Consider the following 20,612-nt stretch of genomic DNA (forward strand, 5'->3'; position numbering starts at 1 on the left):
ACTATCATGGAAACATAAGGAACAATAAGAAAAAAACAAAATGCTATAAAATGATCATGAAAAAGAAAGTTTGGGCACAGGGAGCCTTTGGGTGTGAAATACTGCACAGAATGGCAGAATATATTGTTTAATTTTGCAAAAAAAAAAAAAAAGAAAATACATTTTTTTCCATTTGAAAAATTCTTCCTTTGACTGCTCAATGGGGGGAGGGGGAGGTTAAGAGGAGGGAACATGGGAAATGTAGGTGATAGAAAACACAATATAAATGTATTTCAAAAAGGATGAAGGCAGAAGGTGGACAAGATGGCCTTTTAAGGTCTCTTCTAATTCCTAATTCTAATCTCCTCTAATTCCTAACAGAGTTATTCACTTCTTAGTAAGAACCTAAAAGCTCATCCACAGGGATCAAGCCTGGGAAGGGGATGTTGGACTGGCCTTGGACAATGGCTCTCAAATTAGGTCAGAGAGAGAAGCCCTGGGCAAATCATTTCCCTTTTGGGAATGGGACTTTCCTGGTCTGTTTACTTGCTGTAAATCTCCCTCCCAGGATGGCAGGGTTGGAGGAAAGAGCTTTGTAAACCAGGAAACAGCAAAGAAAAGAGAGTGAAGGAGTAAAGAGCACTTAATATGTGCCAAATGTGGAGCTGGGGACACAATGAACACATTTTCTGCCCGCAAGGAGCTTCCATTCTAAAGATAAGTACACGAGGCCCACTGGAGGGGGCTCTAGAGGATTAGACTTCCTGGGAACATGGGTACAGAAGGGTCTGATTATGGGCCTGGGGGCGCACTGGACATGAGCTGTGGGCAAAGCCAGTCAGGTGACCACATGAAGGCTACGGAACAAGGGTGAGGTGAACTACTTAATCCCCTTTACCTGTAGAGGATGACATATTCCCGGCCCTGCTTCCTGGAGAGTCGGTAGGCTGGTGTTACTCTAGTGATAGCAAGCAGAGATTTCAGCAGTAAAGACAGCCTATTGTACACAGTGTAGGAAACTTTAATTTCTTTGTCGCACCTAGGCAGGAACATGGAGAAGGTGTTAGTTTGTTCCTTTTCCATCCAATAATTGCAGGAGAAAGCTTGCACTGGAAGGAGACACATTAAATGGGAGGGGAGCAGAGTCAGAGGTGGACTTGGTTGTGAATATTCCCAAGAAATGGAAAATGGATCATTTCCCAAATCCATCCCCCTCCAGAAGTTTCTGGAGCTGGTCTGGGTCTACCTTTTGGTCAAGGCCAGTGGTAGATAGGAGAATCAAATGCCACAAATAGATAATGCCATCACATTCCTAAAGGAGAGCTTTGTCCTGACCTAGGGATAGCAGGCTGAGGAAGGCAGGAAGCAGGTGTCTCCTCTGACCCACCCACCAATTCTGATGTTATCCCTCTAGCCCAAACAATCCTGAAGGTAGTGATTCCTAAGTTTAATTATATGGAACAGAGATGCAAACCTCAAGGGCAATTTTTTTTTCTCACTAAGAGGAAGATCAGAGCTGCCTGGACTGAAAAGGAGATGTAGGAGACTAGCCTGCTTGTGGGAGTTTAACAGATAACCTATAACTCATATGTAGCAAAGAAATAGATTTATACTTTATTGTTTTCATTTCTTTGTACATTCTTTCTTTAAAGGTTTAGACAGGAACTTTGTTGACCTACTTTTAAAGGACAAAAAAACGGAGGGGGAAATCCTAGGATTATCACACACCTGGTTTTAATGGGAGGGTCATATGGAAATCTTACTGGACAAAGACCAGACAAAAGAAGTACACAGGTCACAAGAGCCCCCCCCCCCCATTTCACAAGAATATTACCTGTTCTCTGGGAAAATAAAACACCTCCCCTCCCCCCTTCTCCTTTGTTTCCTTTTCTTTGAACAGGAAATCCCCCTGGAGGGGTGCTCCCTTGGCAGGCCATATCTCCATCCAGCGGGCATTAGATGGGATACAGCTTCTGGTCTCTCTTCCATACAGTACACTCCCTCACAGAACCCCTAAGATTCTGGAACCTGAAAACACACTTACTTTTCATTCATTTCAAGACACCAAATTTCTAGTTCCATGGAATCTCCCTGTAAATAATGAGTAGAGAACGGCAATCACTTTTTCAGTCACCTGAAGAATCATGCTAGTTAAATCCAGACACTATGGCAATAGAGGGGGCCTAGAGTAGCAGACACAGTGAAGTAAGGCATCATCCCCTCACCCCCCTGCCCCCCGGCAACTTGCCTAGAAACAGGGCTTGGACCCAATGGGTATGGAAGGTGTTGGCTCAAGTGACAACCCTTCAGTTCCACTAATACAAAGTGTTCTGGTAAACTCATGTGATGGCTAAAAAATAAATAAATAAATAAACCCTTACCTTGTGTCTTAGAATCAATACTGGGTATTAGTTCTAAGGCAGAAGAGTGGTAAGGGCTAGGCAAATCACACAGCTAGGAAGTATCTGAGGTCACATTTGAACCTAGGACCTCCCATCTCTGGGCCTGCCACCTCTCAATCCACTGAGCCACCTAGCTTCCCCCTCACGTAATCATTTTTAAAGGAAGATCAATAACAAACAAGGACAGAAAGACTCAGGTTAAGAGGGAGCCTGGGTGAGTTGAGTGTGTAGAAGACTACATTCATTCTAGATTAAGGGCAAACTTCTTGGGCCCTCAGTTTTATGAATGGGGAGCTTTCTTAATGATTCAAGTGGTGACTGGCCACTGGGCATTCTCTCAGTATTCCAGATAAGATGAAAAGCTTTTTCCTGCCATTTAGCCACCCTATTTAATTCTGGTTACTTAAGGGAAAAGATTTGGGTAAACTAGGTAGATTTAATTACTATGGAGAAGTCCTGATTTCTTTAGTTCCTAGGCATCCCAAGCTGGCCTAGGCATTTGTAGCTCAGTTGCCTCCTCACCTCAGAAGTCTTGAGAGAGATTTCCACACACATTGACCTCCCCACAGCGGGCAGCTGCCCTGCCAATGCTTTCTTGGCCTCATGTGTGACCTCTGGAATATCCTTGATGGCTAAGTTAAACTGCAAAAAGAAAAGGACTACTTTTATTGCTAAAACATTACAAAGGACGCTTGCCCAGAGGAACATTACAGGCATGTAAAGTAAGTTTCATTGCAAGGGAGGCCTTGCTATTGTTAGGCAGAAGACATTTTCTACTTGCAGAAAGTGGAAACCCTCACTAACCTCCCCCTTTCTTTAAAAATGAGTTTTTATGATGGAGCTCCAAATGTGCAGTTGGACAAGCCAGGATATGTCTTTAGCTGTCTTTAAAGCCAGCCATCCCCTATTTAACAACAGATGGCTCTCCTCTTCAAACCTTTATATCTTGGGCTCTAAGTAGCCAAGAACCATACCCAAGACCAAAGCCTGAGAGTGGGGAGCATGTTTTGTTCAGCCAGTGGCCCCAAATCCTGACATCCTAACACTGAAAAACATTTGTATTGTACCGAAGAACACTTTCGATCTCCTTTCTGTGGAAAGAGGGACAGTATAATCTCACAAAGAGTTAGACTTTACCCAGTCAGATCCTGTTGGAGAGGATGATGAGCGAGTACAAATCTTCTCTCCCAGCCGTGCCTGAACTATCACCTGGACAGTCTGCAGAGATAAATAAAACCCCCCAGAGCTGCTATAATTGAAAAGTCTCCCAGAACAACCTCCCGGCTCCTGATAAACACCAACGTGTTAGAAGGCTATCGTCGCAATTAGACTACACACTGTGAGAAAGAGATTCTTAGAGTGCAGAAGGCTCAAGGACAGAAGAGGAAAGAATGATGAACTGCATAAAAAAAATAATTCTGTACGCCCCGTTGCAGGTCTAATGCCAAGCAGCTGAAATAGCTGTAGTTTGCCAGGATGGAGGAAGTGATATTCTCACTCAGCAGAAGGAAAGTTGCATATGGTATCCATGGTTTTCCCAAGAACATAAGCCCAAGTCAGGAAGTGAATATCCAATGCAATGCACCCATATAATCGTGAGCAGGCTTGAACCAGAAAGCTCCATACAGACCCACAGTTGTAACCAGATGGCCAAGTCTCTGAAATGACTTCATAATCGGATTTTAAAATGTTCAGATTGGTTAAGCATGGCAATAATGAGGGAACTTCATATAAGAGTTAGGAAAACACACTCTGGTCTGCTGGCTTTTAACATTTAGTTTAAAAATCCCCATTTGCCAGGAAGTTAAAGCAAAGTGAAAAATGGGAATGTTAGGTGGAGTATATGCTTAAGGGAAGATGCCTAAAAGATGTTCATGGTTACTACTCAACACTTGCATTCCCTCCCACCCCACGGGAACATACTGTGCCAAAAAATGGGGTTTTACTGCCTGACATTTCTGCTGACAAATGGCCTTGTGGTCTGCCCCCACTGGATCGAGTAACTGTGGAAAATTGGAAGCTACTTCCTAGCTACACCCCCTCCACCACCCCCAGGCTGTCACAGTTTGGTTTACAAGAGACCGAACTTATACCAGTTACCCCCTAAAATGGGCAAGCTGCAAGCTGTCATGCATGGTACATTTTAAAAGAGTGTACCTAAGTGGGAGAAGCATGGATGTTATTTCTAATAGATCTAGGAAGAGATGAATGAAAAACATATTACCTTCAGGGCAAAAAATTTGATGAACTTGTCCAGGTCCTTCCTGTCCTGGGAACTGAGATCAGTGTCCATTGCATACACAAATCTGAAACAGATCACACAAAATGAAGTATGATGCCAATGTCTGGACATTAGCTCTATCAAATTATACATGGAAATGGTTCTCCACTAAATGTATGCACAAGAAAAGTGGGAGGACAGGAATGGGGGGAGGGGTCTTTAATTACTTAAAGAGAGCAAAAGAGAAAAGGACTAAGAGACAAAAATTCTGTTTGGAGAATATTAAAGCACCCTTTCTTTAATTGATTGGCAAGCTGTCCCCTCCCAAAATGCCTTCCCTCTAACAGAGCCCAGGAAGTGGCCAGGAAGTGCAGCTGAGCAAAAGAACCAACACACCGTTCATGTTGGACATGTTATGCCACAGTTGGGGCCCATCATCTATTCTCTCTGACAAAAATCTACTTCAGAAAAGGATTAGTTAGTGCAGAACATCAACTTGGCGCAGGAGAATTCTGCTCTTCCCCGACAAAGGCAGAGTATCAAAATTTGCAGGAAATATAGAAAACATGCTATGTTATCCCATATGTTGAGGGAATATAAGTTTCTGTTGGATCAAAAATTCTAGTGAGGTAAAAGTCAAATAAGAGGTCTCTCTGTGAATTTCCTTCTAAGACTTGGAAATGATTATACAGTGCAGTAATGTCACGCTGGAAAGGGGTATGATGGATCCAGAGAAGAGAACAATCACATGACCACAAACTGATTGTTGTTTCTCCTGTGGGTGTATTTGCCTTTGTAGAGACTAGTTAGAGTCAGTCCCAGTGACTACAGACTTGTATCAGGGGACATCAGAAATGCCGGCTTTTGGAGGTTTTGGCTTGGGACAAATCACCTATACCCATGTGGTAATCTGGTGGAGGACAAAGGGAGCGATCAACTTGAAGCAGAGGTTTGGGGGGGGGGGGGTCTGAGTTCAAACCCTGGCTCTGACAGCAGCCAATGACAGCACCTTGGACAGGCTACTGAATCTGAGCCTCAGTTTCCTTTTCTATAAAATGAAGACATTAGCTTCTCTCAGGGGGAAGCACTTCGTAAACTCAAAGTACAACAGAAATACAAACTCTCTTTTACACTGGTAGTTATTTGGTGTGTACGCATGCAAGTGTGAATAGAGAACTGAAAAAGGAAGGCAGATTCCATCTCACCCACTGTGATATTGGAGCACTGATTTTCAAGGTACCTTTTCCCAAAATGCTGACGAGTTTCATTTACAGACTGAAGAGAAATTAGGAAATTCCATTCATTAGGAAAACTAGACACTGTGTAGATCCCTCAAGGCCTGGCTGGAAAGCAACCTGCTTCCCCCAAAGACCTGGCAGGCACAAAGATTATTAGTCCTTACTACAAATAGCACCTCTTCAACCCTAACCTGCCCAGTGCCTGGCCCCAAAAGGTAGCCCAAGCATTTTATAAGCTCCTGCAGAGAGAAATCATTTTAGCCAACATTCATATTGTGGCAACAGTTTAATAGCTAGCAGCTATGTTCTATAATAGGAAATAAAGATGAGCCTGGTGACTAATTGAAACTCCAGGGAAAAACTCTCAGATGGGAAGCACGAAATGGTCTATGATAGAACTGTACAACAATGCCAAGCTATTTGTTAACTAAAATGATGCAGGATTTCTAAATCAATTAATTAAAGGAATGCTACTATGTGCAAGTCACGATGCTTAGGGTACACACATGGTTATAAAGTCATGTCTCTGCCCTCAAGACTTGATAACCTAGGAGAGGAGAAAAAGATCACAGATAAAGAATGCCACTAAGGGAGTGACTACTTACTACGAAGGTGATCAAAGAAGGAGAGGCAACCCTGAGTGGTGCCTTGAAATATCAGATTATTAATAGGTAGCTAGATGGCCCAGTGGATACAATGGCAGGATTAGAGTCAGGAAGACACATCCTGAGTTCAAATTTGACCTCATCCAATTGCTAGCTATGTGGTTCTGTTTGCCTCAGTTTCTTCATCTGAGTTGGAAAAGGAAATGGCAAACCTCTCTGTGGCTGTGGCTAGAGATACAGATTTAGGAGTTACTTGTATTGAGGTGATATCTGAAGCAATTGGAGTGGATTAAATCAGTGGAAACAGGAGAGAGGGCAAAAGTTAAGAGTCTTGAAGAATCCTCCAAGATGAAGGAAGAAGGGAAGCAAGTGGTGCTAGCAAAGGGGAAAAGAAGCCATCAATCCAGAATCAGAGAAGCAAAGGAAGACTGTTTCTGGAGGAAGAGAGAAGTATGAAGACGAAATCTGAGACGAGGCTATAGAATCAGGAGGTGACTGAGTTTGGAGGGAATGAGAACAGCCGAGGAGTTGAGTGACTGGTGAGGAATTAAGGATTCCCAGGCACATATCATCAAAGGGACAAGCAGGAATATATTTGTAATTGTACAGAAGCCTAAGAATGTTTAGAAGCAAAGAGACTAAAGCTGAAAGAGGGTAGATATTGATGGGTTTGGAAATGCCTATTAAACCTAGGTACCCACTTAAAATTCCTCAGTGAGGTGGGAAACATAAAGACAGAATTTCACCCCTTCACCAGTGGAACTCTTGCCAGGACCTTTCACTAGTCCCCTCAATGATTCTTTTTTTTTTTTAACCCTTACCTTCCACCTTGGAGTCAATACTGTGTATTGGCTCCAAGGCAGAAGAGTGGTAAGGGCTAGGCAATGGGGGTCAAGCGACTTGCCCAGGATCACACAGCTAGGAAGTGTCTGAGGCCAGATTTGAACCTTGGACCTCCCATCTCTAGGCCTGGATCTCAATCCACTGAGCTACCCAGCTGCCCCCCCTCAATGATTCTTAAGAGTCTCACCAACCCCCTATTTCAGGCAGCCCCAATCATACTCCCAGGCATCTTCTTACATACTTCTGTGCCCCTCTCTCCATCTCTGAAAGGATAATCAAATCAAATCTGCTCCTGAAAAAGGAAGGGATTGTAATCTAATCTTCTATTGCTCCTACTCACCATTCTAGTTCCCTTCCAAAGCCAAGTATCCTTCTTTGATTCTTGCTCCCCTATAGGCCTTTGTCTTCTACTGTATGTAGGCTCCTGAAGGACCCAAACTGGTTTCACTTTGGGATTTGTGTCTATGCTTTAAAAAACAACAACAACAACAACAAAACTATGCCTTCCCTCTTAGAATCAATATGGTGTATTGGTTCCAAGGTGGAAGAAAAGTAAAGGCTAGGCAATGGAGGTTAAGTGATTTACCCAGGGCCATACAAATAAAAAGCATCTGGGGCCAGTCACATTTGAACCCAGGAATGCCTATCTGTAGGCCTGGCTCTCAATCTACTGAGCCACCTAGCTGACCCCTTACAGCTCTTGATCCGTTAATTTTCATTCATTTAAAGGTAATCCATTTTGTTTAGGACATATTGACTTCCCCTAAGACAAAGGAAGGAGCATCCTATAAAAATGGAGGGAGCTGTTTGACTAACCCAAAGGGTGCAGCCAGCTCCAAGAGGGAGTGATCTTTCCAAAAGTGACCTCACTCCTCTGACTTAATAACTAACTATAGCTGCATTAACTTTTAAGTTATATCAAGTCACAGGAGCCATCTGTAGGCTGAGGCATTTGCATCAGTCTAGAATTCAGTTCTTCCCTCTAAAATAAAATAAGCAGTCTGGTCCAAGCTGTGGGTTCTTCTTCTACCAGGCCAGATCATGCCCCACCCACACATCTTCATTCTCTGCCATATTTGTCTATATAGTCCCATAAATGCTCTAAACATGCTGAAGTACTTGTGAGTCAGTGATTCCTCAGTGAGGGCCCTTGGCCCTCTGAAGGGCTGTGCCTTTATTAAAAGGATCCTCAAACCACTAGCACCTCAAGCAGAGTCATACAGATTTATATTTAGATACATGATTTCACATAAATAAGCAAACAAAGACTATAGCCTGGCTACAGCTTCTCCTCATTCATCCTCCAGGAATAACAACAATTTAGGAAGTACTTTACAAAGTGCTGAATATGAAGAATATCTCACTGGATCCTCCCAATTCTGCCTGGGGTACTGGGACATTAAGTGTCAGAGGCCTTTCTGCATCCAAATCCACTATGCTGTATCATGCTCCTGCATGAAATGCTTTCATTGATCCTTATTATCTACAAAGTCCTTTGGTTGTCACTTCAAGTCCTTTGCAATTTGGTTCTGACCTGACACTGGCAGACTTTCTCACGGCTTCCCCTCATACAGTGAACATTTCCAACCAGTTATCACCAGGTTTTGCTGCCTCTAAACAGGCTGTCCACCATAGAAAATTATCTCTCTTCATCTCTGTCTTTTAGAATTCCCAGTTTCAGGCAGACCATATCACTTTCCTATTTTAGTCACTCAACAATGACAACATCCAAGACGACAGTGTCCTTGAGGTCAGATGAGAGGCACTTGCTTTTTTTTTTTAAGACAGTTAATAAATTAGTAGATGGGGATGGGGAGGAGAGAAGGGCAAAGTATTTAATAAAGTATTTCATACAATTCTTATAGAAAAAATTAAGGGATGTGATCTGGAATATAAATGATAATATAATTAGATGGATTCCAAACTGGTTGGCTAGCTGGAATCACAGAATTAATGGTTCAGTGTCAACATGGAGGAAATCAAGGAAAAATCCCAGGAGTCTGGCCTCGTTTATCAATGACTTGGATGAAAGCACAGATGTCACACCAAATGCAGAAAGGACAAAAGAGCTAACATACTAGATGACACAGTCAGGATCTCAAAAGACAATTATAGGCTACAGCATTGGGCTGAAATTCAGTAAGGATAAATGCAAAATCTTAGAGTTGGGTTCAAAAAGCAACTCTGTAAGTACAAGATGGGAGGGGCTGGGTGGTAGCATGGTTTTCTGAAAAAGACTTGCTGAAAAGCTGGCAAGCTCAATGAGTCAGCAGGAGGCTGGGACATTCAAGAAATGGAATGCAACTCTGGGATGCTTGAAGAAGTTCTGAGCTCCCAGGCAGGAAAGAAGAGGCAACATTCCCTCTGTACTCTGTCCTGGTCAGACTCAGCCACAGTGCTCTGTTCTATTTTGGCAACCATAGTTCATGGTGCATCATAGTGATCAGGTGGCAAACTTTCCTGGAAAGACATAGAAAAGATGGGAAGTGTCCAAGAAGGGTGAACAGGATGGGGAAAGGCCTTGAATCCAAGTCCTGAGAAGCAGATGAAGAAATGAAGAATGCCTAGCATCAAGAAAAGACTCACGAGGACCAAACACAAGGATGATCTCAACGAGGCACTTTTGAAGAGGGAGCCTCTTGGGGGCTATGGCATAATGCCTTAAACCACACCTTCTTTTTGAGCCAGGTAGGCTGATTCTTAAGTACTAAGCACAGAGAGGCCTGGGAACCAACCCGGAGAGGTAAGACTTCATGGGTCAGGTCATAGGCTTTTGAACTTCACATTTCAAAATCTCTTGTTAATGTGGAAAACTTTTCTCTAACTTTGATTTCCTTTTCCCTTTTCCCGGATAACAAGCTGAATTTGTAATCTCATTTGAGATAAAAGTCTTTTAAAAAAAGGATTTGCCCTGCCACCCAAGTACCACACATAATTACAGATATAGAGAAGAAAAATGAACAGCTCCTTCCAATATGTAATTATCTCTTATCAAATCTCACCTTTTCTTAAATGCCTTCTTGAGACTTAGTATATTTACAGGCTGTCTCACATCACAATGCTGTCCTATTTGCCCTAACTCACTATTAACCAACCATTTTCCAAGCTGAGACTGGTTCATGCAGTACTTCAAACAAATAAATGCAGCCTTGCTACCTTTCTTCATGAAGATATATACAAGTAAAAGGCCCATTTTCAGTTCTGTATGGCTACTGGCTTCCAAATAAAAATGTCAATTTAGCCCCACCCTGTACTTTGTACATCATCCCCAAGATGAACAGAAATCTATTCAGTGGGCTGCCAAATTGTTAAAGGTCACATACAGCCAAAATGGTTAAAAACTTCTCTTGAAACAGATATCTGAAGAGAAAACACACTCCATTTTTGTTTTACCCCCAGTCCTAAAGTTTGTTGGGGCTCATCATGAAATTGAGGGGTCCTCCTAACTGTACTGACACATCTACTAAATTATAAAGGCTTTGCAATCAATTCTGTGGGATCACCCACCCTGTGAAATGATGAAAAGTATTCCTGAACAATAGCTGCACCCTAGCTTAATAGTGCATCTCTCTGAATTCTAGGGTCTGTGTTGGCATCAACTGAGAAAAGAGGATCTATTTTTCACTGCCCATCTTTACTCACTATATTTGAGTACTAACTTAAAGAAAAAAAAAACAGCTTTATGAGAATGAGTGATGTGTGAAAATTTAATACACACATCCTGTTCAAAAAGGAAATATGAGAATATGTGGACAGATCAACTTTGGGGACAATCAGCTGTGCATCCCTCCTATTGAAAGGCTCTTTGAGGCAGGGGCAGCTCTTTGAGGCATGAGAAGGCGATTGGGGGCTCACACAATACCCCCTAAGCATAGGTTCTTTCTCGGAGTCCTTGCTCAAGTACCATCTATACCTTTTATGAGAGACTCAGAAAGATGACTAGATCTGAGCTAAACCTATCTTAGGTTTAAAGATGAGGAAACTGGGCCCCAGAGAGGTTGAGTCCTGCTTGAGGCCACAAAGGGAAAAAGGAGCAAAGTCAGGATTAGAACCCATGTTCTTGTTCTCTGACTCCACTGCTCTTTCCACTGTGTTGGCCTATTGGCTGCTTAAGATTAAATAAAGTTGTCCATATTTCTCAAAGGGTGCTTACCTCAAGTGGGGTTGGGAAATAGTTCATTAGTGAAAATTCTATATTACATATAATAATTTCAAATTGCACTATACATGAGAAATGAATTTGAATTCTGAGAGTGGAAAAAGCAGATTTTAGGCAGACTGCCATTGGGGTGGGGACAACAGAAGAGGGCCAGTGGAAATGGCTGAAGCTGGGGAGAACCCCAGGGAAGGACTGACATCAAAATCCGGGACAGCCAATTGAACAAACATGATTAAGCACCAATCACGCAGATGTCCAGGGCTCCGAGGAGGACAGAGAGGATGGGCTCTCCACTTTTCGTCCTTTCCCTATGTGCCAAGAGCCATAAAGTGAAACTGAAATAAATTTACTTATAATAAATACAGTGAACAGTTTTGTGAATTGGAAATTTTCACTCTCTCCCTCAAAAACAAAGGCAGCATTGCTATCCTCCCACAATCACCCTTTCTATTTGGGTGTGACCTTCAACAGAAGAAAAGTTCCTGCCACTGATTCAAAACTCAAGGTACCTTCCCCAAACAATCAATCAACAGTATTTACTGAGCTAGGCACTTGGTATACAGCAGGTGTCTACTGTTTGCTAAATGTTTATTAGGTACTCAACACTGTGCTAAGTGCTTTGGAGGAAGCACACATGTCAAACACAAGAAATTTATAATCTGGGAGACAAAAAAAAATAGAAAACAGTGAAAAGACAGTGCAAGAGGGATCCAGTTTACATTGAAAGGAGAGGGTTCATGAAAGAAATGGGACCTGAGTGGCATTCAGACAGGCCAAGTGGGTTAAGAAAGCATTTCAGCATGAGCAGAGGCCTGGAAAAAGCGAGTAAACAAACAGGGCCCACAAAAGAGCAGATGGGAAAGAGCCCAGGGGCTAATATGACTGCAATGGAGGACTTCAACAGAAGCCAAACATAGTGGCTCTTTAGGGGGAAGGCCCCTAAAAGCCAGGCAGAATTGGTGGAAAAGATTAAGATTAGCGTGGTCTTGTCTATATAGTGGTCCAGGACAGGCCCATAGTGATGGGATAGAGGCTAGAACGCCCAACCTGGAGTCAAGAATGTGGCCTCAGACGTTTACTAGTGGTATAACTGAGCAAGTCATTCAACTTCTCAGCTTTGGTTTCCTCATAAATGCAAGTTAGTGTTTGGATTACTATAACTTATATGCAGAGAACTCTAGAGGAGAAGTCCAGACAAGTCTAGAGACTTACCTAAGGTCACAACATTCAGAAGGGCATTTTAAACAGAGAGGACAGAATTGGCAATAGTCCCACATTTACTTTATGAGACCAGAACAGTACTGCTGTTCTGGAAATTTCTGGAATGGAAATTTCAATGTTGCTTGACTTTTTCCTTTAAAAAAATATATTTCAAGGGGCAGCTAAGTGCTCAGTGGATAGAGTCAGGCCTGGAGATGGGCCCTGGATTCAAATTTGACCTTCCTAGTTTTGTGATCCTGGGCAAATCACTTAACTCTCACTGCCTTGCCACTCTTCTGCCTCAGAACCAATATATAGTAATAATTCTAGACAGAATATATGGTTTAAAAAACATAGGAATATATAGGTATAAAATAATATACATATATAAATACATAGTTTATTGTAGCATATTTGTATGTTTTCATTTACATGGACAGACAAGCACACAGACATACACAAGTACATCCATCCCTAGGGCAGCAAACCAGAAACTTATGTGGAAAGAAAGGACGAACAAGGCCAAGGGACCAAAAAAGAGATGTCAAGGGGCAGCAAGAAAACAATCTCTCCCTCTCCCTCTGCAGTTTTTTTTTGGGGGAAAATAAAAAGAACAAATCTAAGCACAGTGGACAAAGGTGGGCTCGGCATACAGCTAGTGTTACAAAACCAAGCATTTATTACAAAGTAGAAGACAGACTCTTGAGCAAGGGGAGCAGTTTCACTAGGATGATGGGTTTGGAAGGTTTGTTTCCCTTGCTGGATCAGCTCTGTCCACACCTCAACAATGGGTATGCCCAAAGGATCTTTCCTGAGGCTGATCCCCTCTTTAACAGATCTCCTCAGAGGATTATGAGGTGTCATCCAAATATGTTGTTGTTGAGTTGTGGACTCTTTGTAACCCCTTTCAGGGACCATACCAGCCACAGGGTCCTGTGGGCAAAGATACTGAAGTGATTAGCTAGTTCCTTCTGCAGTGGATTAAGGCAAACAGATTATTAGTGACTTGCCCAGGGTCATGTAGCTAGGAAGTATCTGAATGTTTTTGAATTTAGGACCTCCTGCCTCTGGGCCCAGCATTCTAACCCTCTGAACCATCTAGCTGCCCCAAACCAAATAATTACAGCCTAAAACTCTCAATGCCAACCAACTGCTGGACAATTTCACTTGGATGTCTTGTCATCAACTAAAACTTAATATATCCAAAACAGAACTTCCTGCTGATCCTTGTGTCATGGAAAGTGGAATGGAGTTTGGAGTCAAGAGAGACCTAGGCTTGACTCCTCTCTCTGAAACTATCTGTGTGACCATTGAGGGTTGCCTTAGTTTCCTAATCTGTAAAGTGTAAACCTTAAAATTTCTTAGACTTATGAATGTTGGAAATTTCATACTTGGAAAAAATTTCCTACTGATAGTAAGAACTCTATTGGAATGTGAAAACCCTTGGCATGGGAGGGTCCTTCTCCCCCCTACTTAAGACTACTTTAGGACAGAAACCTTTTGCTAAACAATGGAAAGGGCTTTGACCTATGCTTAAGCATAGAACAAAGTTCTTTGAGTCATGATTGATTTTAGAATTGATACAATAGAGATATTTGGAATGACAGAACCAGGTCTTGGAACTTACAATCTCCACCCTACTCAGAGTAACAGAATTTAGGAAGGGCTGCAGCAAAGATCAAGATTTAATTATTTGAGAATATGACCTTCAACAGATATGTGCAAAGGAAACGGACCTCTGAGCGGTCCTGGGTTAAGCTAGAGCCACCATTGGCACAGGGGAGACATCGACAGTGATTGGTAGATGTGAGAACTGAGGGGAGGGGACTTAGATGGTTTCCTTAAAGATAGCGGGGTCTGAGGAGAGAAGGAGAGGTTTTGCTCTGATCAAGGTGGCTTTGAAGGAGGACTGAGGAGGTTGTTCTGTGGGAGGACCAGGAGAGAAGGCTGGCTCTGAAGGAGGACTGAGGAGGTTGCTCTGTTGGAGGACCAGGAGAGAAGGCTGGCTCTGAAGGAGGAGAATTCTCTGGAAACATTTCTTGAAAGGAGGCTCTCTTGAAGGTGGAGCCTGAGGTTGGCGTTAGAAGCCTTACCAAGAGAGATCTTGGGTGAGTGATAAAACCAACTGACTGATTTATTCATTCTTATTCCTTTCTTACTTTCTCTTTTTCTATTGATTAATCAGTGTATTAAAAATTAAATTTCTCTATAAAACCCAGTTGGCTTGGGCATATTCATAAATTGGGAATATATTCCCTGGCGACCATCTTATAATTATATAAAACCAAGACACAGTAGAAAACATATTTCAGTGGTCATAATTGATATATATATTTCCCTTGCTCCCAAACATTTTAATTATCACAAAAGTGGGCATCAAAATCATTGGTACTGATGTACCAACTGCCCCAATGATTTCACAGGGTTATTACTTTAAGGTTTATAAAGCCCTACATATGTCAGCTATTATTTTATTCTATATACACATGAATAAAAAACAAACAAACAAAACAAAACTCCTAACAGTAATACTTCCAAGTCAGCAGCTTCTACAAATGGGGCAGCTCTGGATTTCCTAAGATGATACACTGACTCATGGTTAGCAGAACACATTCTTGGAGGCTTTTCCTTTTCCTTTTTTTTTTTACTCCTTTTACCCTTCCTTTGTGACCAAGAACTTTGGAGCTGGCCAGCTCTACTTGGGAAGTCAGTGCCTCTCCGGAAAACTAACTGAAGGTAAGCACCATTTTATAAAACCACCAGTTAATACTAAGGTAGCCATTTCAAAGGTTACATTAACATTCATCTCTTTTCCATTAGGTTTTTTCCCTTCAGCTTCTAGATAAAGTCATCTTCCTTTACCCAGTCATTACAACTGAAAATTTGAATAGTTTCCTTAGCTACTAACTGGTTTGGCTCAAGTGTTATCTCATAGACAAAGGCCTTTCAGACTGGCAGTTTCCCCCCAGGAAAGGTAAGCTCCCTAAGGGTGAAGGTCACATTTGGTTTTGCCAGTGCTTTTAGGACAGTATTTAGCACATAGTAGGCACTTAAAGGGAGGCAGTTAGGTTGCTATAGGGGATAGAGTGCTGGGCCTGCAGACAAGAAGATCTGAGTTGAAATTTGGTCTCAAATATTTCTTAGCTGTGTGACCCTGAGCAAGTCACTTAGCCTCAGTTTGCCCTGGAGGAGGAAATGGCAAACCACTTTGCCAAGAAAACACCACGGACTTAATGGTATGCTATAGCCACAGGATCATAAAGAGTCAGTCAGGACTGAACAGTAAGGCTTCTGGAGGGGCACTGACATTTAAAAAGCTACTATGAAGGTGATTCCTTCTGTTCTGTTTGGGGAAAAGGCATTCAATTCCAAGGACTGCTTGTCAAATCCAGGAGCAGGGATGGAAGAGTGGAGGGAGACAATAAGAATCATATAACCATGGAAAAACATTTAAAAAGAAAAGAAAAAAGTAAATTCCAGGGACAGTTAGGTAGCACAGTGGATAGATCACCAGGCTCAACGGGGGAGAACCTGGGTTCAAATGTGGCCTCCAAACACTTCCTAGCTATGTGGCTCTGGGCAAGTCATTTAACCTGTTTATCGAGCCCTTGCCCTTCTATCTTTAGAATAGTTAGTAGGACAGAAAGAATTAGAAAAAAGTAAATTCCAAAACATTTGATTTACAGATATTAATTCTATGATTACTCATATTTCCCAAAACTATAAATGTATTTAAAGCAAAACGTCCCAAAACCCAGAGGTCCATACTTCCTGAATGTTCTACATTTTAAAAGTCTTCATTGTACAGTATTTCTCCCATAAACAAATGGAGCCAGTATGACTTAGTGAAAGAAGGTTGGCCTCAGAGTCAGGAAGACCTGGGGTCAAGTTTTCCATGATATAAATGACATGGGCACTGTACCCCCAGAAACCCAGGCCAACTATTATCAGGGAAACTCCTTTGCCCTTGCATCCTTGTGACTCAACCTAGAAACACCCAATGACCCCACCCAGGGTCCTGAGATGTTTACCCTCTTTTGTCTTATAGATTTAAGGTGGACGAAGAAATGAATCTTTATGCCTCCAGGCAGACCCCAGTCAGATGACCACCCCACCCCACCAAATGCCTGAGGGACTAACATTCTGGTCACGTCCACACCAGGACATAGCATCTAGCCTCTCCATCCATGCTGTCCCCATGAAGGAACAGCCTTTCCTTTCATGCTGTCCTCCCAAGGAACTGCTCCCCATCTTGCTGTTCTACCTTGTTATCCTCCTGGCCACTCTCAACATTACTTTCTAAATTAATAAATCTCTTTTTATTTTTAAGCTAAGTTTTGGAGTCATTGCATGCTTGCAAAAGGCATCCTTCCCGAACCCCAGGGGTATCCTTTCCCGCCCATAACAATAAACTGGCTGGATGATCCCATACCAATGAAATCACAGCTCCAGACTACTCCTTACTCAGAAGAAGAAGAAAAAAAGGTTTTTCATGAAATAAAGGACATGAAAATTATAGTCATGAATTTCCAATATATTCCCAGTGTGTTCTGTAACCTGATGAGAACTAAAGCTAATTGTACCATTAAGAGGACTAGACACAGGTCTATAGAGTTCAGGATATGAGGTATACTTAAATCAAATCAAGTCCCCGCACTGTTCCCAAGATAAAGAACTGACTTTCCAATCAAGAGGCCCAATTATCAGGTACAGCCCTACATGAGTTGTTAATTTGTCTTTTGCTCTTAAGTAAATCAAAATCCCTTACACAACTAGGTGACCTCAAGCCAGAATATTCATAGTTCAAGACTGGGGCTTTTTTACTAGAATTCAAATAATCACTCTTGGATCTCAGACTAACAATAGACTTTTAAGATGTTAAGTATCTCTTTTGGGCCAATGGTTTCTCCCCTTTAGGCCAAAGTCCTTTACCTAGGTGGCCCAGTTCAGATCTGGGGCTTTCTCTTTGTGTCCATAGAAAAGCACCAGCCCCTCACAGTTATTCAGGTCTGGAACTCCTCACTTTCCTTTGTTACCAAAGTAAATTTAATCAACTCTCCCTCTCAACCTCAGCTCCCAAGTTTCACCTAGAAAGGTATTATGTTCCCCAACTTTAATAGCTCCTCAGAATTGTCCAATCTAGCATGATTGGCTTTCCCAGGGGTCAGTGTCCAGAGCGGCCAGAAGACCAGAGTCCAATCCTCGGACTCTGTAGTCCTGTGGCACACAGCTCTCCCCTTTCCCTTGATTAAAGAGTGATTTTTTTTTTAAACCCTCTGTCTAGGAATCAATACTGTGCATTGGTTTCGAGGCAGAAGAGTGGTAAGGGCTAGGCAATGGGGGTTAAGTGACTTGCCCAGGTTCACACAGCTGGGAAGTGTCTGAGGCCAGATTGGAACCTAGGACCTCCCGCCTCTTGGCCTAGCTCTCCATCCACTGAGCTACCCAGCTGCCCCTTAAATACTGATTTTAAGACAGAAGGTAAGGGTTTAAAAAAAGCTGAATGGAAGACCAGAAGAAAGAATCCCTTCTATCTAAGCCCATCTTAGTGACATCCAACAGTACAGAAAATTTGCATGTTCTACCTCTGGCCTACACTGAGCACTTGTCTCCTGTTCACAGACTGTAATAATACCCATTTCGATTTAAGCATTTATAAAGGTCCTACTGTTCTAAAGGGAAAAGAGAAGTGAACAAAGTTGACAGTCTAGTTGAATAAAAACAATACAGACACAAAAACCACTAATGCCTAAAAGCAAGCAAATTTCTAATGGGAAGTGAGGAGCCCTACCTCAGTTATTTGCTGGGAGCAATGAGTCTTCAGATTAGTCATTTCACTCACCTGTACAACACTGAGGTACCTTTCAGTGCTAAAACAGATTCTACAAGGCTGTCACATGGAGGGTAAAGTCTGCCTTCCTCTTGAATGCAGATGTCAGGAGAGCTGGATTTCATGTGGGGCAGGGACTATCATTACTCTTGAATACCCAACACAGTCTAATGCTTGGCAGACAGGAACAGGAAACAGACCTGTGATTTCACTGAGATTTGGAATTCCCACCCAGAAAAGAAAACTACCTCTAACCAAACACTTTCTCTGCAACTTCTGGTCTGAGGGAGATGCTCAGAGTGCTGACTTATTTGCCCAAGGTCATGAAGCCAGTATGAATAAGAGGTAGGATTTAAACTCTTTGTACTTAATAAATCCTTCAACAGAATTAGATAACTTGATAATATTTACATACCATTTTGCATATGGGTATTATTTCCCTTATTTTACAGATGTGGAAACTGAGACTTAGAAGGTCAGTGACTTGTTTATGGTTACAGGGATAGAAGTATAAGAGGCAACATTTAAATCTGGGTGTTCTTCATTCTAAGCTCAGAACTCTACCCACTATATACTACATTTCAACAGTGGCCAATGAGAGATACTATTTATTTTTGAAGAGGAGCTTGAGGGAAGAATGAGGGATATTTCCACTGCAAAAGATTACAAAGGATTCTCTAGTAGCCAAGGAGTCAGCAATAAATCTCAAACTCCTTAGTCAGCAAATACTGATTACACTATGTTAATTGTCAGGAATACAGAGAAGAGAAAAAGGGGACCCTGAGCTTAAGGAGCCCAATCCTAATGCTGAGTCTAGAATTCAACAACTTCCTTACATGTTACACTACTATTAAGAACAAGGATGTCAAAGAACTAAGTCTAGGTTACTCTTTGGAACCCTATTAACATTGGCTTTCTGCCTAGAAACACCTCTGGAGGTATGGGGGTCCAGGAATGTACATCCCCATTTTATAGATGGAGAAAGTGAAGTTAACAGATGAAAGCAGGCTTCTACCATGGTGCTCCACACATTTATTGAGGGCAGAATTGGGTTTTCAGCAGAGATTTTCTGGTCCTCCCCCCCAACTCCCCTTCAAAGTCTAGCTACTCCACTCAATGGGGCATGGGGCAGAGCATTGGTTTGTGATTTGGAAGACTTGGGCTCCAGTCTTAGCTCTGCTACTTCTTCCTTCTTGGGCTACACTGAGTGAGTTATTTCTCTTCTCCAGATTTCAGGTCCCTCTCCCAGTGGGATCAAGGGGTCTAATCTCTCTATTCCCTTCTCTTGGGGGCAGGTTCCTTAGGGGTAAGAGGGGGGTTGGGCCAGAAGGCCCTGAAGATCCCTTCAAGCTTAATCCCATGACCCCAAAAATTTTTTAGGGGCCACTGCACAAATGGTGAAAAATGTATACAAATGCCTGTCCTCTAGGTCTACGTTTAGTGGTTTCCATTACACTGGGATATCTCCTCTGGGTTTAGAGTAAGGTCCTTTCCTTACCTAGATCCTAGGAATACACTTCCCTTTTGGTCTCAGTTTCATCACTTGTAAATGTAAAGACTAAACAAAAGGCTATACTCACAGCCAATGGGCTCTTTCCAGCTTCAGGTTTTTTTTTTTTTTTGTAAAGGGAAGGGCTCCTCCTCAGGCCTTAGTTATTCACTTGCAAATTGTGGTCTTTACAAGAGGTTATATTTACAGGACCTGGGCCTCTTCTAATCTCAGTTTCCCCACTTATAAGTAGAAGGGATCTATAAGAGGTTACACTTACTACCCCGGATGTCTTCTGTTCTGTTTCCTCATTTATAAACGGAAAGGCTCTACGAGAAGTTACACTTAACGGCCCATGGGCTCCCTGTGCCCTCAGTTTCATCACTTATAAATGGGATGCCCAAACAAGAGACTACACGTATGGTCCTGGTCCCCCTCTGGCTTCAGTTTCTTCATATAACCGGAATGGCTCTACGAGAAACTATAGTTATGGCACTGCCTCCCGCCCACCCCCGGCCTCAGTTTCCCCGGAGGAGCTGATCAGGAAGGCTATACCTGTGGGACTCGGGGTTCGCATTCCGGGGCCCAGGGCGCCTACTCCGGCCTCGAGCTGGGCCCCGCCACCGGAAGCCTGGGGCTTCCCTTT

At 42.5% G+C, this 20,612-nt stretch overlaps 1 protein-coding gene across 6 annotated transcripts in view; it reads right to left on the minus strand.

Annotated features, from left to right (window-relative positions):
• Window positions 1-20,611, minus strand: part of ATG13 (autophagy related 13) — a 36,387-nt gene extending 15,776 nt beyond the window's left edge. The window contains exons 1-7 of one of the 6 annotated variants that reach the window (XM_016423494.2): window positions 20,247-20,468; window positions 18,490-18,650; window positions 4,606-4,687; window positions 3,519-3,599; window positions 2,904-3,023; window positions 2,024-2,070; window positions 878-1,018 (exon numbers count right to left, since the gene is read on the minus strand). In XM_016423494.2, the coding sequence (XP_016278980.1) occupies window positions 878-1,018; window positions 2,024-2,070; window positions 2,904-3,023; window positions 3,519-3,599; window positions 4,606-4,687; window positions 18,490-18,602 (584 nt within the window). In that variant the 5' untranslated portion in view covers window positions 18,603-18,650; window positions 20,247-20,468. Of the gene's footprint in view, window positions 1-877; window positions 1,019-2,023; window positions 2,071-2,903; window positions 3,024-3,518; window positions 3,600-4,605; window positions 4,688-18,489; window positions 20,469-20,521 lie in introns of those variants that run through there. The other 5 variants (XM_016423493.2, XM_056801855.1, XM_016423495.2 and 2 more) reach the window with 5 other exon arrangements.
• Window position 20,612: the final 1 nt, after the last annotated feature.

This window comes from Monodelphis domestica, chromosome 6 (assembly GCF_027887165.1).
Source record: "Monodelphis domestica isolate mMonDom1 chromosome 6, mMonDom1.pri, whole genome shotgun sequence".
In the NCBI taxonomy this organism is placed as follows: Eukaryota; Metazoa; Chordata; class Mammalia; order Didelphimorphia; family Didelphidae; genus Monodelphis; species Monodelphis domestica.